Raw genomic sequence first — 18,923 nt, 5'->3', positions numbered from 1 at the left:
TTCGCAGGAACTTCAATCAAGGAAGAAGCAAATCGAAAATAATATCACAGTTAATCAACGGTTTGACTATGCAAGACAACTCTATGAGAAAGAACTAGAGGAGAAGCCTCCTCCCAAGATGAACACAACCACAAAACTTTTCACATTACAAGAAGTAGAGACATGAATTAAGAAGTTGAAAATAGGAAAGGCAAACGACTTGGTTGAACTTCAAACAAAATATCTAAAGTGGGGAGTGAACATTCTTGCTCTGCACGTAATGGAAATATTCAACAACGTCATTTGACAAAGATTCCCAAGAGATTTGACAACTAGTCTAGTAATACCCCTTTTTAAAAGTGGAGACGTCAATAATCCTTCCAACTATAGAACCATTATGATCAATCCTTTGTTTGCAAAGCTCTTCAGTAACATGGTGGAAAATATAATCATTAAGTGGGCAGAAGTCAAAGAAAAGAGGGCAAAAGGGAAAGCAGGTTTTAGGCCAAAACATTCTACAATAGATCATGGTATCACGCTGAGACACATTATAGGAAAGGTTTGGGAGGGCAAAGAAGAAGTATTTCGCTGCTTTGTTGACTTCAAAAAGGCATTTGACACAGTTCCTCGAGATAAGTTGTGGAGTAGAATGAAAGAACTTGAAATTCCTTTGCATTATAGAGTTGATGTCCATAGGCTTTATGAAGAGGTGAAAGTCAAAATTAGAACTTTAGTAGGCATTTCAGAAAGCTTTAGAAGTGACATCGGAGTCAAGCAAGGTTGCCCTTTATCCCCTACTCTTTTTGGTCTATATATTGATAAATTGGGTGAGTGGCTAAAGCTGCAAGGTGGGGATGGTGTTCGAATGAGGGAGTTTGTGATAAAGCTTCTTTTATATGTTGATGACCTTGTATTGATTGCTAAGTCAGCCTAGGGATTGTAGATGCACCTATATGACCTTGAGCATTTTTGTAAAGAAGTGGAGATGCAAGTCAATACTAGCAAGACCAAAATAATGATTTTCTCAAATAAAAAGAAGTAGAATCAACATGTGTTCTTCTTTGAAGGCAACATTCTTGAAGAAGTAAAGGAATACAAGTACCTTGGGATTGATTTCAACAACAAGCTTAATTGGGAGCACTGCAGAAAGAAGAGAATTTTAGGAGGGTGGAAAGCATTATATGCTCTTCAAAACAAATGTAGGGAGGCAGAGTTATGGGATTGGAAAATAATTAAAGTGCTTTTTGGGCTCCTAGTTTGTCTAGTGATATTATATGGGTGTGAATTGTGGGCTAGCAACATCCCTGTCTCAAAATGGAAGCAAATTGAGAAAATCCAAAAATGCTTGATCATGAGCAAGTTTAAAATAAAAAATTCGGTTTCTTATGAGATAATGCTGAGTGAAACAGGAGCAACTTCCATCGAAGCAATTGCTATGGTGCGTCTCATAAGGTATCTTTAGAGAATTGAGCAAATGGGAGAAGGTAGATGGCCTAAAGTTATCTTCAATTAAGGAATGAGTGAAAGAAAGAAATCATGGATGAGACAAAACAACAAATGGATGCAAAATGGAAAATTTACATGAATGCATGTCCCACAAATAACAAGGATTTGAAGAGTTATGTTATGGAGAAGTTTCGTGAGCATATATGGGGAAAAGAGTTGGGTAGAAAGAAGAAGTACTATGTTCAAGAATTCAATTCCACGTGTGATCTCCAACAAAAAGAGTACATTGGAGCTAGCATTCCATGGAGAGAAAATATTCTTATTGCTCAATTAAGAACTAACTCGCATCAATTACGGTGTGAAATAGGTCCGTGGAAAAAAACTAAAGAAGCTAGGGAAGAGCGCATGTGTACTTTTTGCACTTCTAGAACAATGGAATCGGAAAAACATTTCATTTTGGAATGTGATGCTTTCAGAGAGAACAAAGACTATTACGGCAACATGTTAACTTTAGTTCATTGGCATTGTTTTTTTAGTAAAACACTGTTAGAAAATTGGGTCAACTCATCATTAATTTGAATAATAAGAGGATTGAATTACAAAAGACAAAAAGTAAAAATGCTAGTGACCTATAGCTAGCTATATCTCATGGACATTAAATTTCATTCATTCTAGTGCAATGTTAAAAACAAATATCAAATATAATTTGTTTTTTGCATAAGCGGTGACGAGTACAAATAAATGATAATAGATTATACTACTGTCTTAAAAATAAATATAATTTAGATTTGTATAAACGGCGATGAGTCAGTTTCGGAATCGCAGTGGTTATGGCTGTTTTCAGTAACCTGAGGTAGGACGAATTTTGCCGCCTTTAAAACCAAATAAATAAAATAATAACAAATGACTGCCAGTCGAGTATGATAACGTTTAGAAAGCGCTTCACTTACTGAAGGCCAATCCAGTATATCCACGATATGATCGCCGTGTAGGTTTATGCTTATCGGTTTCTTAAGTACCCAATAATGCAAGCAAATTCCATTGCAAATCTGAGGATTTTTCATCCAGATCAACTTCCATTGAACATAGGACCTGCATCCTTTTTACCAAGTCAAGCCCGTTCCTTTTTTGGGCATGGCTGCCCAGCAAGATTTTGGCCTGCCAAGGGATCCCCATCTTCAATTCGCTCAACTTTCTACAAACCCATATGGTGTAGTGCCATCAGCAGAGGCAAAGGAAATCAGAGGAAGGCCAGTCAGAAGAAACCCAAGGAGAATGTATGGAGTTTCGACAATGAATTGGCTGAGGGGGCTGTCAGCAAAGTTAAGGTTTCTTCAAAAAAATTGAATAAAAAGAAGAAGGGAGGAGGTGGGGTATCGAAGAGTGGAAAACACAAAACAAAATTTTCAGGTTCAAGAGCCATTGTTTCTGCTGCCATGCCGGTGGAGACCGAGAAGGTTCTACAGACACAGGTCAGTTGGTGTCTCTGTATATCGAATGGACTATTTTTGCGTGTAAGTGAAAATTATTTTATAGGATTCGAAAATGCTATCACCGCTAGGCAATTCACCTGGTAAAGATAAACACATTTGCGACCTTTATTTTATTTTCCTTTTATTTTTGAAACTCTTTGTCAACAAAGTGGAATCTATGACCTCAGGGGAATCTCTATTTCTTTAACTTCACCTAGGATATTTGTGGGAGGCCGAGGTGACTCAGACTTCCAATATATTATGTCAATTTCACCTAGGACTTGCAGTTGGCCTCATCTACTGAGATGCTGCATTTGTGGGTTGTCAAGGGAGGTCCACCCAGTCTCGGCTGCCCCTAGTATCATCTATTGAGATATTCCGGATACATGGGCCATTAGGTTCACTGAGGCTTTCACCCAGTCAATAAATGTTCCTGGTCTCGTCCATCAAAACGTGCCACATCCACTGGCCATCAAGATCACTTGGACTTCCTCCAAGTATTATCTGTCAAATTCACTCAGCGGCCATCAAGGGAGTTCCACCTTTCAAGTTGGAGAGTAGATCTTTAATGCATTCCAAATATAAATAATGTAACTGTGCAAATATAAATACATTATAGTCGTTTCAAGATTGGCAAACTATCCATTGTTTTAAAACTCAAACTCAGACTCGAAACCGGCCTAGGGTCAACTCTGACTTGGTATCGAGTCAGACTAGTTGATTCCAATGACTCGGTTTTTGTAAAAAGTACATTAAATATTAATTTTAATGAAAAATCATATTTTTAAAGATTTACATTCATGTTTCCAAACTCAAAGCATTAGAATAATAGAGAGAAGACAACAGTTGATCAAAGCATGCTCATGAATATATCTATTATATCAAAATGGGCATTGCTCCAAAGATTGCCCAAGAACCTCCTCAATGCTGCTCCAAAAACCAACTCTAACTGCTCACAAACTCTTCACAAATGTTCACATAAATGCAATGAGATAGTTGTGAGGAAATATGAGGGGGTTGGGTCACCTTTATAGGCACGAGAGAAGGGTAGAGGGGCTAGGAAATAGTTTAAACGAAAAATAATGATTTTAAGTCCGCCCAACCCACCTTTTTTCCCGCTGCCGAGACCAACCAGTTTAGGTGGGCTCGTTCGGTCCGATTGGTCCATTACCGAACCGGCCGAATCAGTGACCAACTTAGCCGGTTCAGTAATGGATTGACGCCGAATCGGATAATTGACCTTCTTAGCCCGGGCAGGGGTATGGCTCGGTCAACTAGGCTGATTCCTAGTCAGACTGACCTAGTTTTAAAACTATGAAACTATCTTGGACACACAATTCAGTCAGTTGAGATAATATTTGAACCACACACCAATAGAGGTGTTGAAAATTGTAACTAGGTTTGGTTTTCAATATAATGTAATTGTAATCATGACATTGTATATTCTTTATAAAGAAAGAACAGGAAAGAAAAAGAAATTATATTTTTATTTTGGAGTATGGGTTTCATACTCAAGTTTGAGTCAAAAGCATGTTCTTCGTGCTTTTAGGTCTTCTAGGTCTTTTTAGGATAAAGAATAATATTGGTCATGTGCCATTGTCCCATTTGGACTCATTGCAATGAAGAAAAATATTTATTTTGTCGAGAAGAAGCCATGGATAAGTCCAAGACCAAGTCGGCCCAAGGAGCAGATTAAGTCGACCTAAAGGGAGGGAAGTCAACCCTCAAGAAAGGCTATATAAAGGAGTGAAGCTCGACTCATTTTGATCTGGATTTATTTAGGAACGAAATTAAATAAGGATATAAACAGAAACACAGAGCTACAACGAAAGCAAAACTTTAATTTATTAATAACAAAGTATTGAAAACTATTACATGCAAAATGGAAATAAACTAGTTCGGGTGATGGTAGCTTATCTTTGAGAAGAGATGTGGTGACTACATGACTTCTGAACTGTTTTATAATGAGGCTCAGAGGCCTTTTTATCTTTAAGAAACAATGGGAAACCTTAAACATGCAAAAATCTAACCCTAGGAGATGAAGCACCAAAAGCTTGTGGGACCTGTTGGGGTTAGTTGGAACGTCAACTTCCCAGGGTTGTAAATTTGACATACAATCTCTGTTTGACTATCATAATACCTCGTTTCGAAGATCTCTAAGAAGAGGCCGAAAAAAGATCGATAAATTAGTCTTGCACTTTTTCAGTCTCTCTGCTTTCCCAAAAAATGTCTTTTAGGTTCTAAAAACAATTCCAAAAGTTCAGGGTTTGAAACACTGCCAAAATTAGTAAGCTATGCTACAATTAAGGAAACTGAGAGAAACAACGGTGGGGGTCCACGTGGAATAGGTGTAGGGCCACCAACATCCGTTTGGATCACATTTGGTCACTCATCTCAAGCAAGTTCAATCTGCAATAGCGAAGGTGAAAAAAGAAATTGAGAGGATGAAGAAGAAGAGAAAAAGTCGAAGTTTGTCAAAGAATCTCTTTCCTTGTCTCTCTAGGGTTTGTGAAGCTGCCAGTTGCAGGAGGCCAAATTCTGACGCATTTGCAAGAGGCCGAAATTGCAGAGCTGGGATTTTGTTGTAGGGGCCGAAGTTGCAGCATCAAAGAAGCAGTATAGAAGTTTTGGTAGCTGTGTCAAGGAAGATCTTGCTGGAGGTTGGCTTGGGCTTGGAGGGTTTGTTGGCTTTGGTCTCTGGGTCTTGGAAGTCTCTTTTGCAAGCAGATTCTAAAGATGAAGAGAAGCATTTTTCTGGGTTTTCCCCTTGGAGGGATTTTCCCCTGGCTTTGAGCCTATATCTAGTGTACTTTGTCTCTTCTGATCTTCATTGTTTTTGGTAATTGCTTGATGAACAAAGATCTAATAAGTAATAAAAGGCCAACAAATATCACAAGTAATTATCAAGTTAAGGAAAATCATCTAAATACATAAGTCTCTTGATTCTCCAACATGGTATCAGAGTCAAGGTGTAAGAAGGAGACTGAAGATCACATCTTTGTTGGCACTATGAGGAAGGGTTTCAGGGTTCTTGGAAATCTCGCTACATCGATCAAGAATTGTCTATTGAAGATCATCTCCAAGCTCGCAAAGGAAGTAATAGATGGAAGTTTGTTTTCCGATTTATCTAGAACATTTAAGGACGAGAATGTATGGGTGATTTACAGTGGTGCCTCCAGACATATGACAAGAGAATGCAGTCAACTCCAAACCCTATCTAAGGGTAACTCATCTCACTGAATCAAACTTGGAGACAACAAGAGCTATCTAGTGAAAGGCATTAGATCTATATCATTGGAGCTTGCGTTGGGTGGAAGCATTCACCTCAACAATATCTTATATGTTCCAGGTTTGAAGAAAAACTTACTTTCTATTTCTTGTCTAGAGGATAAAGGTGATAGAATTGCTTTCGTTGATGGTAAGGTTTTGGTTTGGGGTAAGGGCTCAAGTACTGATGATGTTGGGGTAGTTGGGATTCGTGAGGGGACATTGTATAGACTCTTTACACCTTTATCTAAAGCCCTAGTCCACTTGGAAGTGAGTTTTGTTACCCACCACTTGTGGGTTATGTACATAGGAGAATTTTTTTCTCCTAGATGGTCCTCAACCGACAACCAACACCTCCTTGCAGCCATTAGATAGATCGATGTGCCAATTTTTCTGACACCTGAGCGACCCATGTGGTCCCTCAACCACTTGTCATGAATATAAGTTTGAAGGTGGGCCTTTCGACCCCAAAGGTTAGGCTTGAATTCTTGTCTCCATTGCCCAATTTCGTGGTTAGCCTTATATCCTAGTCCTGTAGGATCTCCTTTACTGACCTTTTGGCTTTTGGGTTGGCACTACATGGGAAATCTCGATTTTGGTTGTGTTGTCCCGCTTCTTGTACCACCTACATCACTCCCCTTCCACTCATTTTAGCCCCATTCATCTATTTTCCCATTTGGGTCCACATGTGTCCACATAGGGTTGGCTTCCCCCTCCCCTTGTCCACATCTTGGGTCAGGCCTGGAATGATGCCCCAGAGGTTGATGCAGCTAAAAAGAAAAGAAAAAGCACAACTTGGCCCAAGGTTACTTGGGAGCGCGAGCAACATTTTCAGAAGCTCCTGGTTTGGGAGCGATTCCAGGAGTGTTTTTTTTTATATATAATATATATTTTTTATATTTTGATGCATATATGTCAACCAAAGCATGTAGAGTGATGAATTGGATATAAAAAGCATTAAAAACATAGATTGAACCATATAACAACAATCATCTAGAAGTTATAATCTTCATCAACCACGTCCACAAGTTAGTAACATACAACATATTGAGTCTCATGATTCATCAATCTTAAAGTTTCAAGCTTTTAAAATTCAATATATAACATTTATCATAATTGATCACCAAAGTTGTACTTGTAAGCCAAGTGTAACCATTACAACAAAGAATATCTAACATGAAATGAAACAACTTTCAACTTTCACAAAGCATCATATTCATAATTCATTACTAATGAGTTATAATTGCCAATTTCAAACTTCAAACTTAAATTGTCATATATTGTTTACAAAAAATATCATAATAAATATGAAAGAGTCAACAGTTATTAAAACTACTAGAAACTATAAAAGATGAGTAAATCTATCATCTATGGCTTCCTCTTGCTGCCACGAGAAATGTCTAATTTTTGAGCAGGTTGTGGTGGTCTTCTAGGAGTCTCCTCCCACATAGTCCCACGACCAGAACCAGAAGGCACATGCCCTCCACATGAGGATGTACATGGAGGCGACGACAGCAAAGGAACGAGACTTGGAACTTGATCACTGACACTGTTACTGGATGGTGGGGGTGGCATGGTTGTTGTTGCTTCATCTTCATCTCTCATAAGTTCTGCTTCCAGTTCTTCAAGATGTATAGTACCATCCTCCAAATTATCGTCCTCTGGGTGGTTGTCCCAAATTTTATATGTTGGATCCTCACAAGCCTGATCACAATAATGACTCAACAGCCTCAAGTTGTGGTGCACATAAACCAAGCTTTCTGCCCGATTTTCATTGAGTTTGTTTCTTCTCACATTATGTATGAAGCTATAGGTGCTCCAACACCTCTCTGCAGAAGAAGTATTTACAACCTGTGAGAGAACTTTTTTTGCCAATTTTGGCAAAAGTCCCATGCCGCCATATGCTTCCCACCATGTGAGAGCATCAAATTTGTCTCTATCTTCCATTGCCTGCAAAGAACCTAACAAACTAGTCAACTGAAGTATCTGCCTAATTCAAGACACAGATTAGCACACTCCTCCCTGTCAGGTACCAACTTGTCTAATGCTTGCATATATCCTGTAGATACCTCTGAATCTGTATGGGGTTTGACCCTAACCCCACCCCCAAGTGCAAGTTGGCCCAACCAAGATGGAGAGTAGTATGTTGGCATAAGGATATATGCCAAGACATGTAGTGGAACATTAAGTTTATTCCATCGTGTACACACAATTGTGAATCTGTGTATACAAGTTGGGATCATCTTTCTGAGCAATATTTTTTATTTGCCCCAACATGGTATCCATCTGCTCATACACCTCCCCAATCACTGGTTTATTTGTATCTGCAAAACGAATCATGTTATAAATGGGCTTGGTGAATTCCAATACTTGCCTCACATGTGCCCAAAATAGACCGTCAAGAGTGGTCTCCTCCACCTGTTCAAAACCTTGCTTGTCAGTTGCATTTGTAGCCCTTTTCTTTAATACCTGTTAGTGTGGACTTCATACCATGCTAGCAAATGATTCTCTTACCTTCAAAAGGCTCCTGAAGGTGAGGTAATAGCTAGCAAATTTAGTCTTCGCAATCTTCAACAACTCCAATCTTGAGTGACTGCGGAAAAGCCCATGGGTGTTGCTATGATCTGTAATAAATTTTATCATTTGTTTTCCTCTCTTGTACAAATCACCAATCTATTTGTATTGTTGATTTTTGTTCTTAATAATATCATGCATCAAAAGGTTCATTGTGTGAACCAAACATCTAGAGCAAAATATGTTGGGGTATTTATCCTTAATAATTGCTCCCGCTGCCTTACAATTAGCAGCATTATCAGTGATGACTTGGATGACATTATATAGCCTAATACGTTCAGTTTTTTCAAGTAATGGTTCTGCAATGTTGATGCCGGTCTTGAACTTCTTTGAGTAATCATATGCTGAAAGAAAGATGGCACCACTAACAGACACAACAAATGTTAAGAACACTTATCAATGGTTTTTTGTTAAAATTGGCAACTAGGTCCAAACTTCATGTGGGTCATCTTATTAATGGCAGTTGATATTTTTCTTGGATCCCTCTCATCGAGAGGTGTAGGATTGATCTAAAGATCATTCGATTCCGATAAGTATTCATGGAGATATGAATTTATTAGTGTTATGGGACAATTTGTTAAGGTCGGCCAACAACCAAACAAACCCCACTTGTGCTCAATGTTTTAGTATAAATAGGGGTGGCCTTCAAGTCATTTCCACACACTCACTTGGGATCTCTTCCTCTCTAGTTGTCTTTGGGTTTTAGTAGGATGAGAGACCCCAAGGGATAATGCTGCCCTAATGGAGATTTACGCTGCCCTAATGAAGAAGCCCTAGACGCAGAAAGGAAGGGAGATCTAGTATGATGAAGGAGGCCTAAACAACAGTCTCTAACACAACCTATCATACCTATATAAATACGTTGTTCTAGAAGAGTTTGGGACAACCCTTAGAAACAACAATATAGATACACAAACAACAAACAAAAGGCCCTAATACACAGTCCAACAAGGTGCCCTAGCCGCAGTCTAAGGAGGCCTAATGAACAACAAACAAAAGGCCCTAATACGCAGTCCAATAAGGTGCCCTAGCTACAGTCTAAGGAGGCCTAATAAACAACAAACGAAGGCCCTAATCCGCAGTCTAATCAAGGATACCTAGCTGCTGTTTTGTCTACAATACGCAACCCTTATCAACAACAGAAATAGTCCCTATGTATGCTGTAGGTGACAACATGAATCTAAGTGCTGTAGGTGTCTAAGTGTGCTGGAGATGACGGCATGGACTAAGTGCTGTAGGTGCCTAAGTGTGCTGTAGATGACAGCAAAGTGCTGTGGATAAAACTGTTACAAGGCATGAGTTAAGGACTGGGAATTCACTATCATAAAGAAGAAACAGTGAAGTCTGCTCTCTAGGTTGTATGTTATCTAGTGAACACATGACAGCGACATCTTCAGTCTGATGTATGGCATGTCAGATATATACATGTTGTAATAAATGGAGGACAGTCTTGTGGAAGGCAGAGACAACCTTCCCTTAGAGAACAATTGCAGACAAATCAAGGCAGACATTGTGACGGTTAGTTGACTACACTTTGGAGGAGTCTAGTTGCTCTGCTAGGCTGTAAGCCATAGCAAGCAGCTAAGACTAGTAAGTGTAAAGCAACATATTGGATGCAGTGATGATGAGTGCAGCATTGAGTGAAGATCAGTGATGAGTGCAGCATTGGTTGCAAATCCGTGATGAGAGCAGCTCAGTGATTGGAGCAACACAGTGACAGGAGTAGCACAGTGATAGGAGCAACAACATGAAGTGCATAGCATGGTCATTAGGTCCAGCACTGTGATGATGAGTGCAGTACAGTGTAGCATGGTGAGGTGTAGCCTGTGGATGAGATGCAACACAATGATAGGTGAAGGAGTCAACTTGGAGAATCAGTTGAAGCAGCATGTCTTCAACTGATCTCATGTAGAGATGATCTATTCTCTTATCTAGAAAGTTGAAGCGTTGACTTCTGTTGTAAATGTACTCTCTCTCTCTGCTGAACTATTGAAGAACATATAAGAAGAATTGATCAAGGGATTCCCACATTAGGGTTTGTCCCTGGCTAGCGCCACATCTTGTGTCCTATTGTCTTGGCTTGTCTTCTGCGATTTATGTTTATGTTCTATCTGCAATTTACTTTAATGTTGATTTGATTGCTAATCTGGAAAAGGTATTGAGCTAACTGTGAAAATTGAAATAAATTGCTCTAAGCATAGAACATACCTAACTTAACATGGTATCAGAGCTGAGGTGAAGACAATGCCCGAGCAAGAGTAAAAGAGCAATCACCGAAGAGAGTTGGGAAAGGACAAAAGGATCAATGTATTCCTCATCCCTCTTCAAATTCACCAAGGGTGAAATCGAAGCAGAGAACATTATCAGAATGACACAGCGGAAGCTTATGATGGCCTACCTAAAGATCACTTCATTGGGAAGTCCGGATCTAAGGGTGGAAGGAAAGGCATATGACTTGTTTGGCCATTATGCGAAGGAGTGTCCGAATGGCAGGGACACATCACTTGATGATGATAACAATCATTCCAAGGACATCTTCAATGATCAGAGGAATGACAGGTAATGCAGGTCATCAAGGAAAAGGCCGACTCTTCAGAGAAAGGAAGGAACCCTAGGTATGAAGAATCAAATTTTGTTTATGATAAGATAATGAAGTGTTATCTGGTATTGGCCCTCTCCTTTAGATTTTTTGGGAATCTGGCTTATTGATTGTAGTGCTCCAAAGCACTTCAACAAATAGAAGGGTGCTCTCTCTAATTTGGTAGAGATGGAAACAATCCCGGAGTATACCTGGAGCCAATGCCACCTATCCCGGAAAGTGTGTAGGAAATATTACCCCTCTATTGAATGAGGGTAACTCGATTCATTTACAAAATCTCTTTTATGTACCTGATCGCAAGAACTTGGTGTCCATTTCGGTAATGGAAGTCAAAGGTTACAAGGTGGCATTCATCGATGGAAGGGTACGTATATGAAAATAGAATTTTCAAAGATGCTTTTACTCATGGGTTCAAGATTGGCAATTTGTACCAAGTTGCAGGATGGTCCATTGGGACCATGTTAGTTGACACATCTCATCTATAGCACTGGAGGTCTACTTATTGTGGCGCCCTACCCTATGTGAGTCAGATGGTGACTGGGATGCCTGAATTCAAAAAGAGCATGAAGGTACATATTTGAGATGTACCGAAGGAAAATCTTACAAGGGGACCATTCCCCTCATGTAGTAGGTCCACAGGTTTGGAACAACCAGAGGGGTTTGAGATTCATGATTGGGAATCTCATGTATGCAGGTGGAAGAAAGCCCTCTATGGCTTGATGCAAATCACCCCGGGTTTGATATGAAAGGATTGATAGCTGTCAGATGAAGCTGAGATTCACTAAGAGTGAAGCCGATCCAAACCATTGTTTGAAGGTTGTGGATGATAGATCTCTCATACCGGCACCTTCTAAGAACGACCTATTTTTGATAGGTAGGTGCAGACCTTCTTACTCGCAGAAGTAAGAGGGAGTTAGATTCCAGATGTGGAATGGTAAACTGCAAGCCTGTTACTACCTCGAGGATCTTAACTTTTAGAAGTTATATGGTGATGATGATGGACCAGATTTGGGAAATGCCTTTGAGTTTCATAAACTCATTTGCATTGATGTTCTTGGTGAACTTCCGTCCGGATATATGTTTTGCAGTTAGCATGGTGAGCTCATATTTGGTTGAGCCTCACTGGATTGGTGCCAAGAATCTTCCGAGATATCTTCGGGGCACAATTTATCATGGATTGAGATACATTACCAGAAATATGTAGCTGCATAATTATTCGAATGTTGACTGGGCAGGCAGTGTGGAGGATTACTAGAGCACTTCTTAGTGCTGGTTCTCTTTGGATTCTACTTCGATATCATGGATGAGCAGGACGCAAAAGTCGGTTGCTATAAGCACCTCTGAGACCGAATACGAAGCTATGAGTATGATCTCGTGTGAAGCTGCCTCGTTGTGGAAGCTCTTCAGTGAGTTGTCACCACTACAATTCTCTGTGACAACCAAGGGGGATTCGATTGTTGAGGAATCCCGTATTCGATGATTGCTCCAACAGATAGACATCAGATACTACCTTATCTGGGATATGGTAAGTCGATGAGCGAGGAGGCTCCATCGCATTGAGACTGATGTACAGGTCGCAGACATTTTGTCAAAGCCCTGGGGAAAGGTCAAATCTGTGACTTTCCCGAACGACTTGGAGTCGTTGAGAGACCTTTGTATAAGGGTCCTGCATGTTGCATGCATTGAGCTCTGGGAGCTCTGGGGGGCTTGGGGTACTTACTGGAGCAACACACGACCATAGGGCGACTCACCCTCCCCTAATGGTGCGCTGTGTATAGGGTGAATAGCTCAGCCTTCCCCTGTGATACCCCGAGGCGACTTTGGGACAGGATGATTCGTTCTCCTATGAGCCAGGATGATTAGTTCTCCTGTGGGACAGGATGATTAGTTCTCCTGTCGAGGCATCCTACCCATGTAGTCTGGGACTCATGGGAAGTACCTCTCATCTGATCAATGAGCAGGGAAATGGGGTTAGGGACCATAGTAGTACTATCAATGGACGCATCGTTGTATCTACCGTACTCCCTATTCTAGGATGACCTCCAACTGATCTGGGATTAGTATGAGTGGTTTGAGACACTCTCTTGTGATATTGATCTGGGATCAATAAAATTGATGGGTCAGTAAGAGTGATATGACACTCTCTTGTGATATTGATCAATGATCAATAAAACTGACTTCGGGTCAGTAAGAGTGATATGACACACTCTCTTCAGATGAAACTGACTTTGGGTCGGTAGAGATTGGTATGAGACATTCTTGATCAATTCTTCTTCTTCATGGTTCAACAGAGCAGAACTGAGTAGAGCTCAGTAGAGCATAGCAGAGCAGAGCTTAGTAGAGCAGAGCAGAGCAGTGCAGGGCACTGATGGAAAGATAGTACAGTCAGACATATGGATCAGCAAATGGAGTTCTCCCTAGTTGAGAGGGAGTGTTAAAATTGGCAACTAGGGCCAAACTCCATGTGGGTCATCTTATTAATGGCAGCTGATATTTTTCTTTGATCCCTCTCATCGAGAGGTGTAGGATTGATTTGAAAATCATCCGATTTCGATAAGTATTTATGGAGATATGAATTTATTAGTGTTATGGCACAATTTGTCAAGGTCGGCCAACAACCAAACAAACCCCACTTGTGCTCAACGTTTTAGTATAAATAGAGGTGGCCTTCAAGTCATTTCCACACACTCACTTGAGATCTTTTCCTCTCTACTTGTCTTTGGGTTTTAGTAGGAGGAGAGATCCTAAGGGATAATGCTGCCCTAATGGAGATCTACGCTGCCCTAATGAAGAAGCCCTAGCCGTAGAAAGGAAGGGAGATCTAGTATGATGGAGGCCTAAACAACAGCCTCTAAGACAACCTATCTTACCTATATATATACGTTGTTCTAGAAGAGTTTGGGACAGCCCTTAGAAACAACAATAGAGATACACAAACAACAAAGCTCAGGAGTGCTTGACCTGACAGTGCAGAGGAACCCCTGCGGGGGAGGTGAAGATGTCCTCATACTCCTCCACGACCTTGTCCATCTGTAGTTGTCGTGCGGAGGGGCCCTGTCTGGAGGTCGTGGCCACCGTCTTCTTCTTTTCTTGAAGGCGTATCATCAGGAAAACAAACTTCCCGGTTTGGAAATGAGCTTACTGCATTGTTTTGCAGTAACCAAAGAGATGGCGGCAGGCGGTGCTACCTCTGGTATCCTGTACAACTTATTTCCCAAAGTAACAATAACAGCACGGGGCCTTGACTCATACACATCATGTCGCTTCCACAAGTATGGTTGTCCTAATAACACATCACAAACTTCAAGGGGAGCAATGTCACACAATACCTCATCCGTGAAGGGCTTGATGTTGTATGGAAGGCGACACTGTTGGCTCACACGAAGATCCCGTCCTTGGTGCAGCCACCCAAGGGTGTATGGTTGTGGATGTGCTTTGGCTCCCGCTGTCAACAATGAACTGTAGCGGGGAGCCCTTTACCCACATTTGGGAGTGGAAGAGATGCTCCTCCTCCTCTGGATCTTCAGGTTCCTCCTTCTGGATCTTCGTGGTGGTAACGGTGGCGTTGGGCTCCGCATCGATATCTGCTTCCCTTTGTCATTCCCCTTATCGGGTTCTGACTCAGAGTCAGAACATGCATCTGATTCTGAAAACTTAAGCTCGGCCACCAGTGACTGCTTGGCCCGACACTCACTTGTGTTGTGAGTGGAGCTCTTGTGGAACTCACACCACTTTCCGGTGTCCTTTTTCGGCTTTGCGGCGCTGTTCTTTGCTTGCAGCTTTGGCGGGTTGTCTTGGGCCGCCCCGCCTTGGCTTTGTCCTTTGTTCTGCAGTTTGGGGGCACCTTTCCCTTGTTTCGGATTCGCAGACCCAAAGTGTCGCTTCTTCTGTTTAAACTTTTGCTCGACCTTGACGGCATATCGGTATGCCGTGCCAAGCGAGGAGATGTTCAAGAATTCTATTTCTTCTTGGATGTACTTGTGCAGGCAGCCACGGTATTTGAGTACCAAATGCTGCTCTGTATCCTTGATACCCAACTTTGTGCGAAGGGTATGGAAAATATTGGTAAACTCTGGTATGTCTTGGTCCCTTCCCTGCCGTAGCGTGGTCCACTTTATGTATTGATCCTCATAGCTTCCGACAGGGTAGTACTGCTCCTTGATGGCATCTCGGAATGAATCCCAAGTCGGTGCGACTGAAAATAGTGAGCCTGTACTTTCATCCTTCTGCTCGCAGTAGGTTTCCCACCAATCCTTGACGTGGGGGGCTGCTTTGAGAAGAGCGAAAATAATCTTTTCCCGACTGGAAAATTCATGAACAGAAAAATAACCCTCTAGCACATTTAACCATTTATCGACGGCATCTGCGTCTATCTGATCCTCGAATATGGGGATTTCAAAATTAACTTGTACCTTAAATGGTGTGGCGTTTCCAGAGTTGCTGTTGGAAGCCGATGCGTCGCCCCTGGGTAGCCGCTGAAGGATTTGGGCAAAGTTGTCCATCATCGCGTTCCTTTGTCGCTCGAGGGCTTCTTCGAGCAAGATTTTGATAGGATCTCCTGCCCCCTCGTCTTTCTTTTCATTCGCCATGGGAGGCCGTCGGGATTTGCGAGGCTGGTCTTGCAAAGGTTCGACCAGTTCAAGCCCTAACTCCTTATATCCCGACCTCGTTGGGGACATGCAAAGAAAAACAGAGAAGAAAAGCAGACCGCTCTGATACCACTGATCCGGATTTAAACAGGAACGCAATAAAATACAGAGATAACCATAAAGATAGATATGCAGCGGAAATAATACCTCAATTCATTACTGTAAAATACTGAAATATGCTTACAAACAGAAATGGAAATAAACCAGCTAGGGCGATGGTAGCTTATCTCTGAGAAGAGATGTGGTGGCTACATGCCTCTGAACTGTCTTACAATGAGGCTCGGAGGCCTATTTATTGTTGAGAAACAATGGAAAACCCTTCACATTCCAAAACCTAACCCTAGAAGATGAAACGCCAAATTGTGGGCCCCATTTTTGGGTAAGTTCGTACATCAACTTCTCGGGGTCGCGAATTGGTCGTACTATCTCCGTTTGACGTGCATGATAGCCCGTTGGAAAGATCTCTCCGAGGACTACGACGGAAAAGACAATTTTTATCAGAAAAATCGCTGGTGGTAGATTTCCCAAAAAACGTCGTTTAGGGCCTCAAAACGGCTCCGGAAGTTTAGGACCCGAAAAACTGCTAAAAATAGTAAACTGTGCTATAATTAAGGAAACTGAAAAAACTGTAAGAAGCACTACAGGGGATCCAAGTGGAATTAGCGGGTGGCCACCAATATCCACCTGGATCAAGATTTGATCCTGCTACTAGTTTCCATTATTATGTTTTGCATTTCAAGATTTTTTTTTTTGTTGCTTTCAATTGCAATTCAGAATTTTACTTTGGAACAATTTATTTCACTTTATGCAAGTATCTCCCTTCATGTGGCAAAGTTTGATTTAGTTTAACAATTTGCTTCATGTTTGCCTTACAATAGGCCCATTTGTTACATACTCATTTATTTTATTCACTCATCTTGCAAGTATATCATACATTGAAAGTTTCATTTCATTTCATTTCCTTAGTTGGTTATTGATATATCATTTGTCAAAGCATTTATTTTGAGCAACTTACAACTTTATGTTCTTATGAAGCTTATATTCTTGTATCTTGCATTATTTTGAGCAATTATCCAAGTTATCTTGTTGAACATATTTCCATTTAATTGAAACATCTCCCTTTTTACAAGCACTAATAAACTTACTTGCATCTCATTTAGGCATATAGTTACATTTTAACTTAATTTACTTCCAAGCATAAGCTAGGTTGAAAGACACTTCTTAGGGACCCTTTTCTTTCATCAACTTGAGGGACATAGACCCTCTCATGTGGTTAAAACGTTGACCTTGCGGTCATCAGAGACAGTCTTTGTAGCGCGGGAGGCTTCCGGTGTATTGGGTAATCCAAGGGAGGCATCATTAATATAGCCTTGACTGTCTCTCTTTGGACTCATTCCACAACTCACATAAGAGATTTGTTTCAAAACAGTGAAAATAAAAGTCACATCTAGAGTAGGCATTTAGATTAAAATTTACCAAGATAATTGCATTCAATCTTAGTTTAAGTGCATTTCATGCTAACACATCTTGCTATTTTACTTGCAAATTATTTCGTATACTTGTCATTGATGCAAATGTTTTAAATTGATTATCTTATTTAGTCAAGTATCATCTTGTTCACTTTTGCAAGTAAAGTTTAATTTTTTTCTTTTGCAAGTCACTCTATATTTTTTTTAACAGAGTCGGTTGCTATATTAAGGCCTGAAATAAAAAGGAGGAGTCAGGTCTCCATAGATACAGTAAATGATGAAGGTGTCCTGGGTCAATAGAGTTACAAAATGGAACTCTCTCTATTGCCCTTTTCCTACTTGCTTTGATTCTAAAATTGCCTAAGCTGCTGTAGATTCTTACAAACTGAAATAACCAAAATTTACATTTAAAAACCATTTTAGTCGATTTCGATGTGGCGTATTTGTCTTCAGGATGCGCTGCTGGTCTCGGACATCAGCTTGCAAGTCAGAGCAATGCAAGCAGTCTTCACATCGGTCCATTGAGATTGCTAAGGATGTAGCAGAGCAGGAAATGAGGAGAGGAGAATTGTAAACACAGAAATTTTACCTGGCAGATGGGATAGAGAAGATAGCAGGTATTAAAGGAGAGAGATACCTGATGATACGAATACCAAAGTAGAGGTGCAGCGAAGTAGAAATTCGGGAGCTTGGGAATTGGGCGCAACTGAGATCTCTGCACCCCAGTGATCCAAATCCGGGCATATACAGTGGTTAAGACAGGGGAGGTAAATCTTGATGAGAGATCCAGGGGTTAAGAGAAACTTACAACGAAAGGGAGGAGGAATCGCGGAACAAAAAAGGATAATGCCAGAGATTAGGGGAGCGATAAGGGGATGGCTAGTCACAGGTAACTGGTGGAGTGCCTGCTGGCAAATCTGGTAGAAATCCAAGATTCTCAAAGATACAAATCTGATGAGAGATGTGCCGACGGGAATGGATAGATTACCTTGATTGCTGTCTCTTCTGCAGTCTACGTATCCATGAGATATCCTTATGTTGATGACAGTCTGGTTGCCATCCCAATAATAAGGATTAGTTCTGACACCAGATTTATCCTTTAGGAGGGGGATTTCCATTGAGATCATGGCAGGTATTGCATCGAATCCCTGTGGTTGCATCTGAGGGTGCCGACGGGTCTTCCACACGCATTGTTGGCGTGCGCATCCGCCTTTTTATTAAGATTTCTGAGGATTTGGAAATATTTGATGTCTTCCATCATATGGTGCAGGATATGATTTCGTTTATTGATCTGTTGGAGCACAGTGTTGGGGGAATTTTGTTGCTGCGCCATTAGTCGGATTACGATGGAGGAGTCTCCGAATACCTGAGCTTTTTTGATTCCCATTTTGCCTAACTGGGTTAGACCTTGGAACAGAGCCAGAGCTTCGGCTCTGTTGTTCGAGATCTCCCCAAGACTCCACTCATA

General features: G+C 41.0%; 1 protein-coding gene across 2 annotated transcripts in view; it reads left to right on the top strand.

Moving 5' to 3' along the window:
- The first annotated feature begins 2,240 nt into the window (after window positions 1-2,240).
- LOC149258315 (uncharacterized) overlaps window positions 2,241-18,923 on the top strand; it is a 139,877-nt gene continuing 123,194 nt past the window's right edge. The window contains exon 1 of one of the 2 annotated variants that reach the window (XM_089415152.1): window positions 2,241-2,897. In XM_089415152.1, coding sequence (XP_089271278.1) covers window positions 2,451-2,897 — 447 coding nt within the window. In that variant the 5' untranslated portion in view covers window positions 2,241-2,450. The remainder of the gene's footprint in view (window positions 2,898-18,923) is intronic. The other variant, XM_089415151.1, reaches the window with a different exon arrangement.

The sequence above is a fragment of the Pinus tabuliformis genome, chromosome 6 (assembly GCF_031772625.1).
Source record: "Pinus tabuliformis cultivar Carrire ecotype Pingquan chromosome 6, CPIR1, whole genome shotgun sequence".
Taxonomy (NCBI): domain Eukaryota; kingdom Viridiplantae; phylum Streptophyta; class Pinopsida; order Pinales; family Pinaceae; genus Pinus; species Pinus tabuliformis.
Note: the sequence above shows the minus strand (reverse complement) of the source record. Positions and strands in the feature narration are given on the sequence as shown.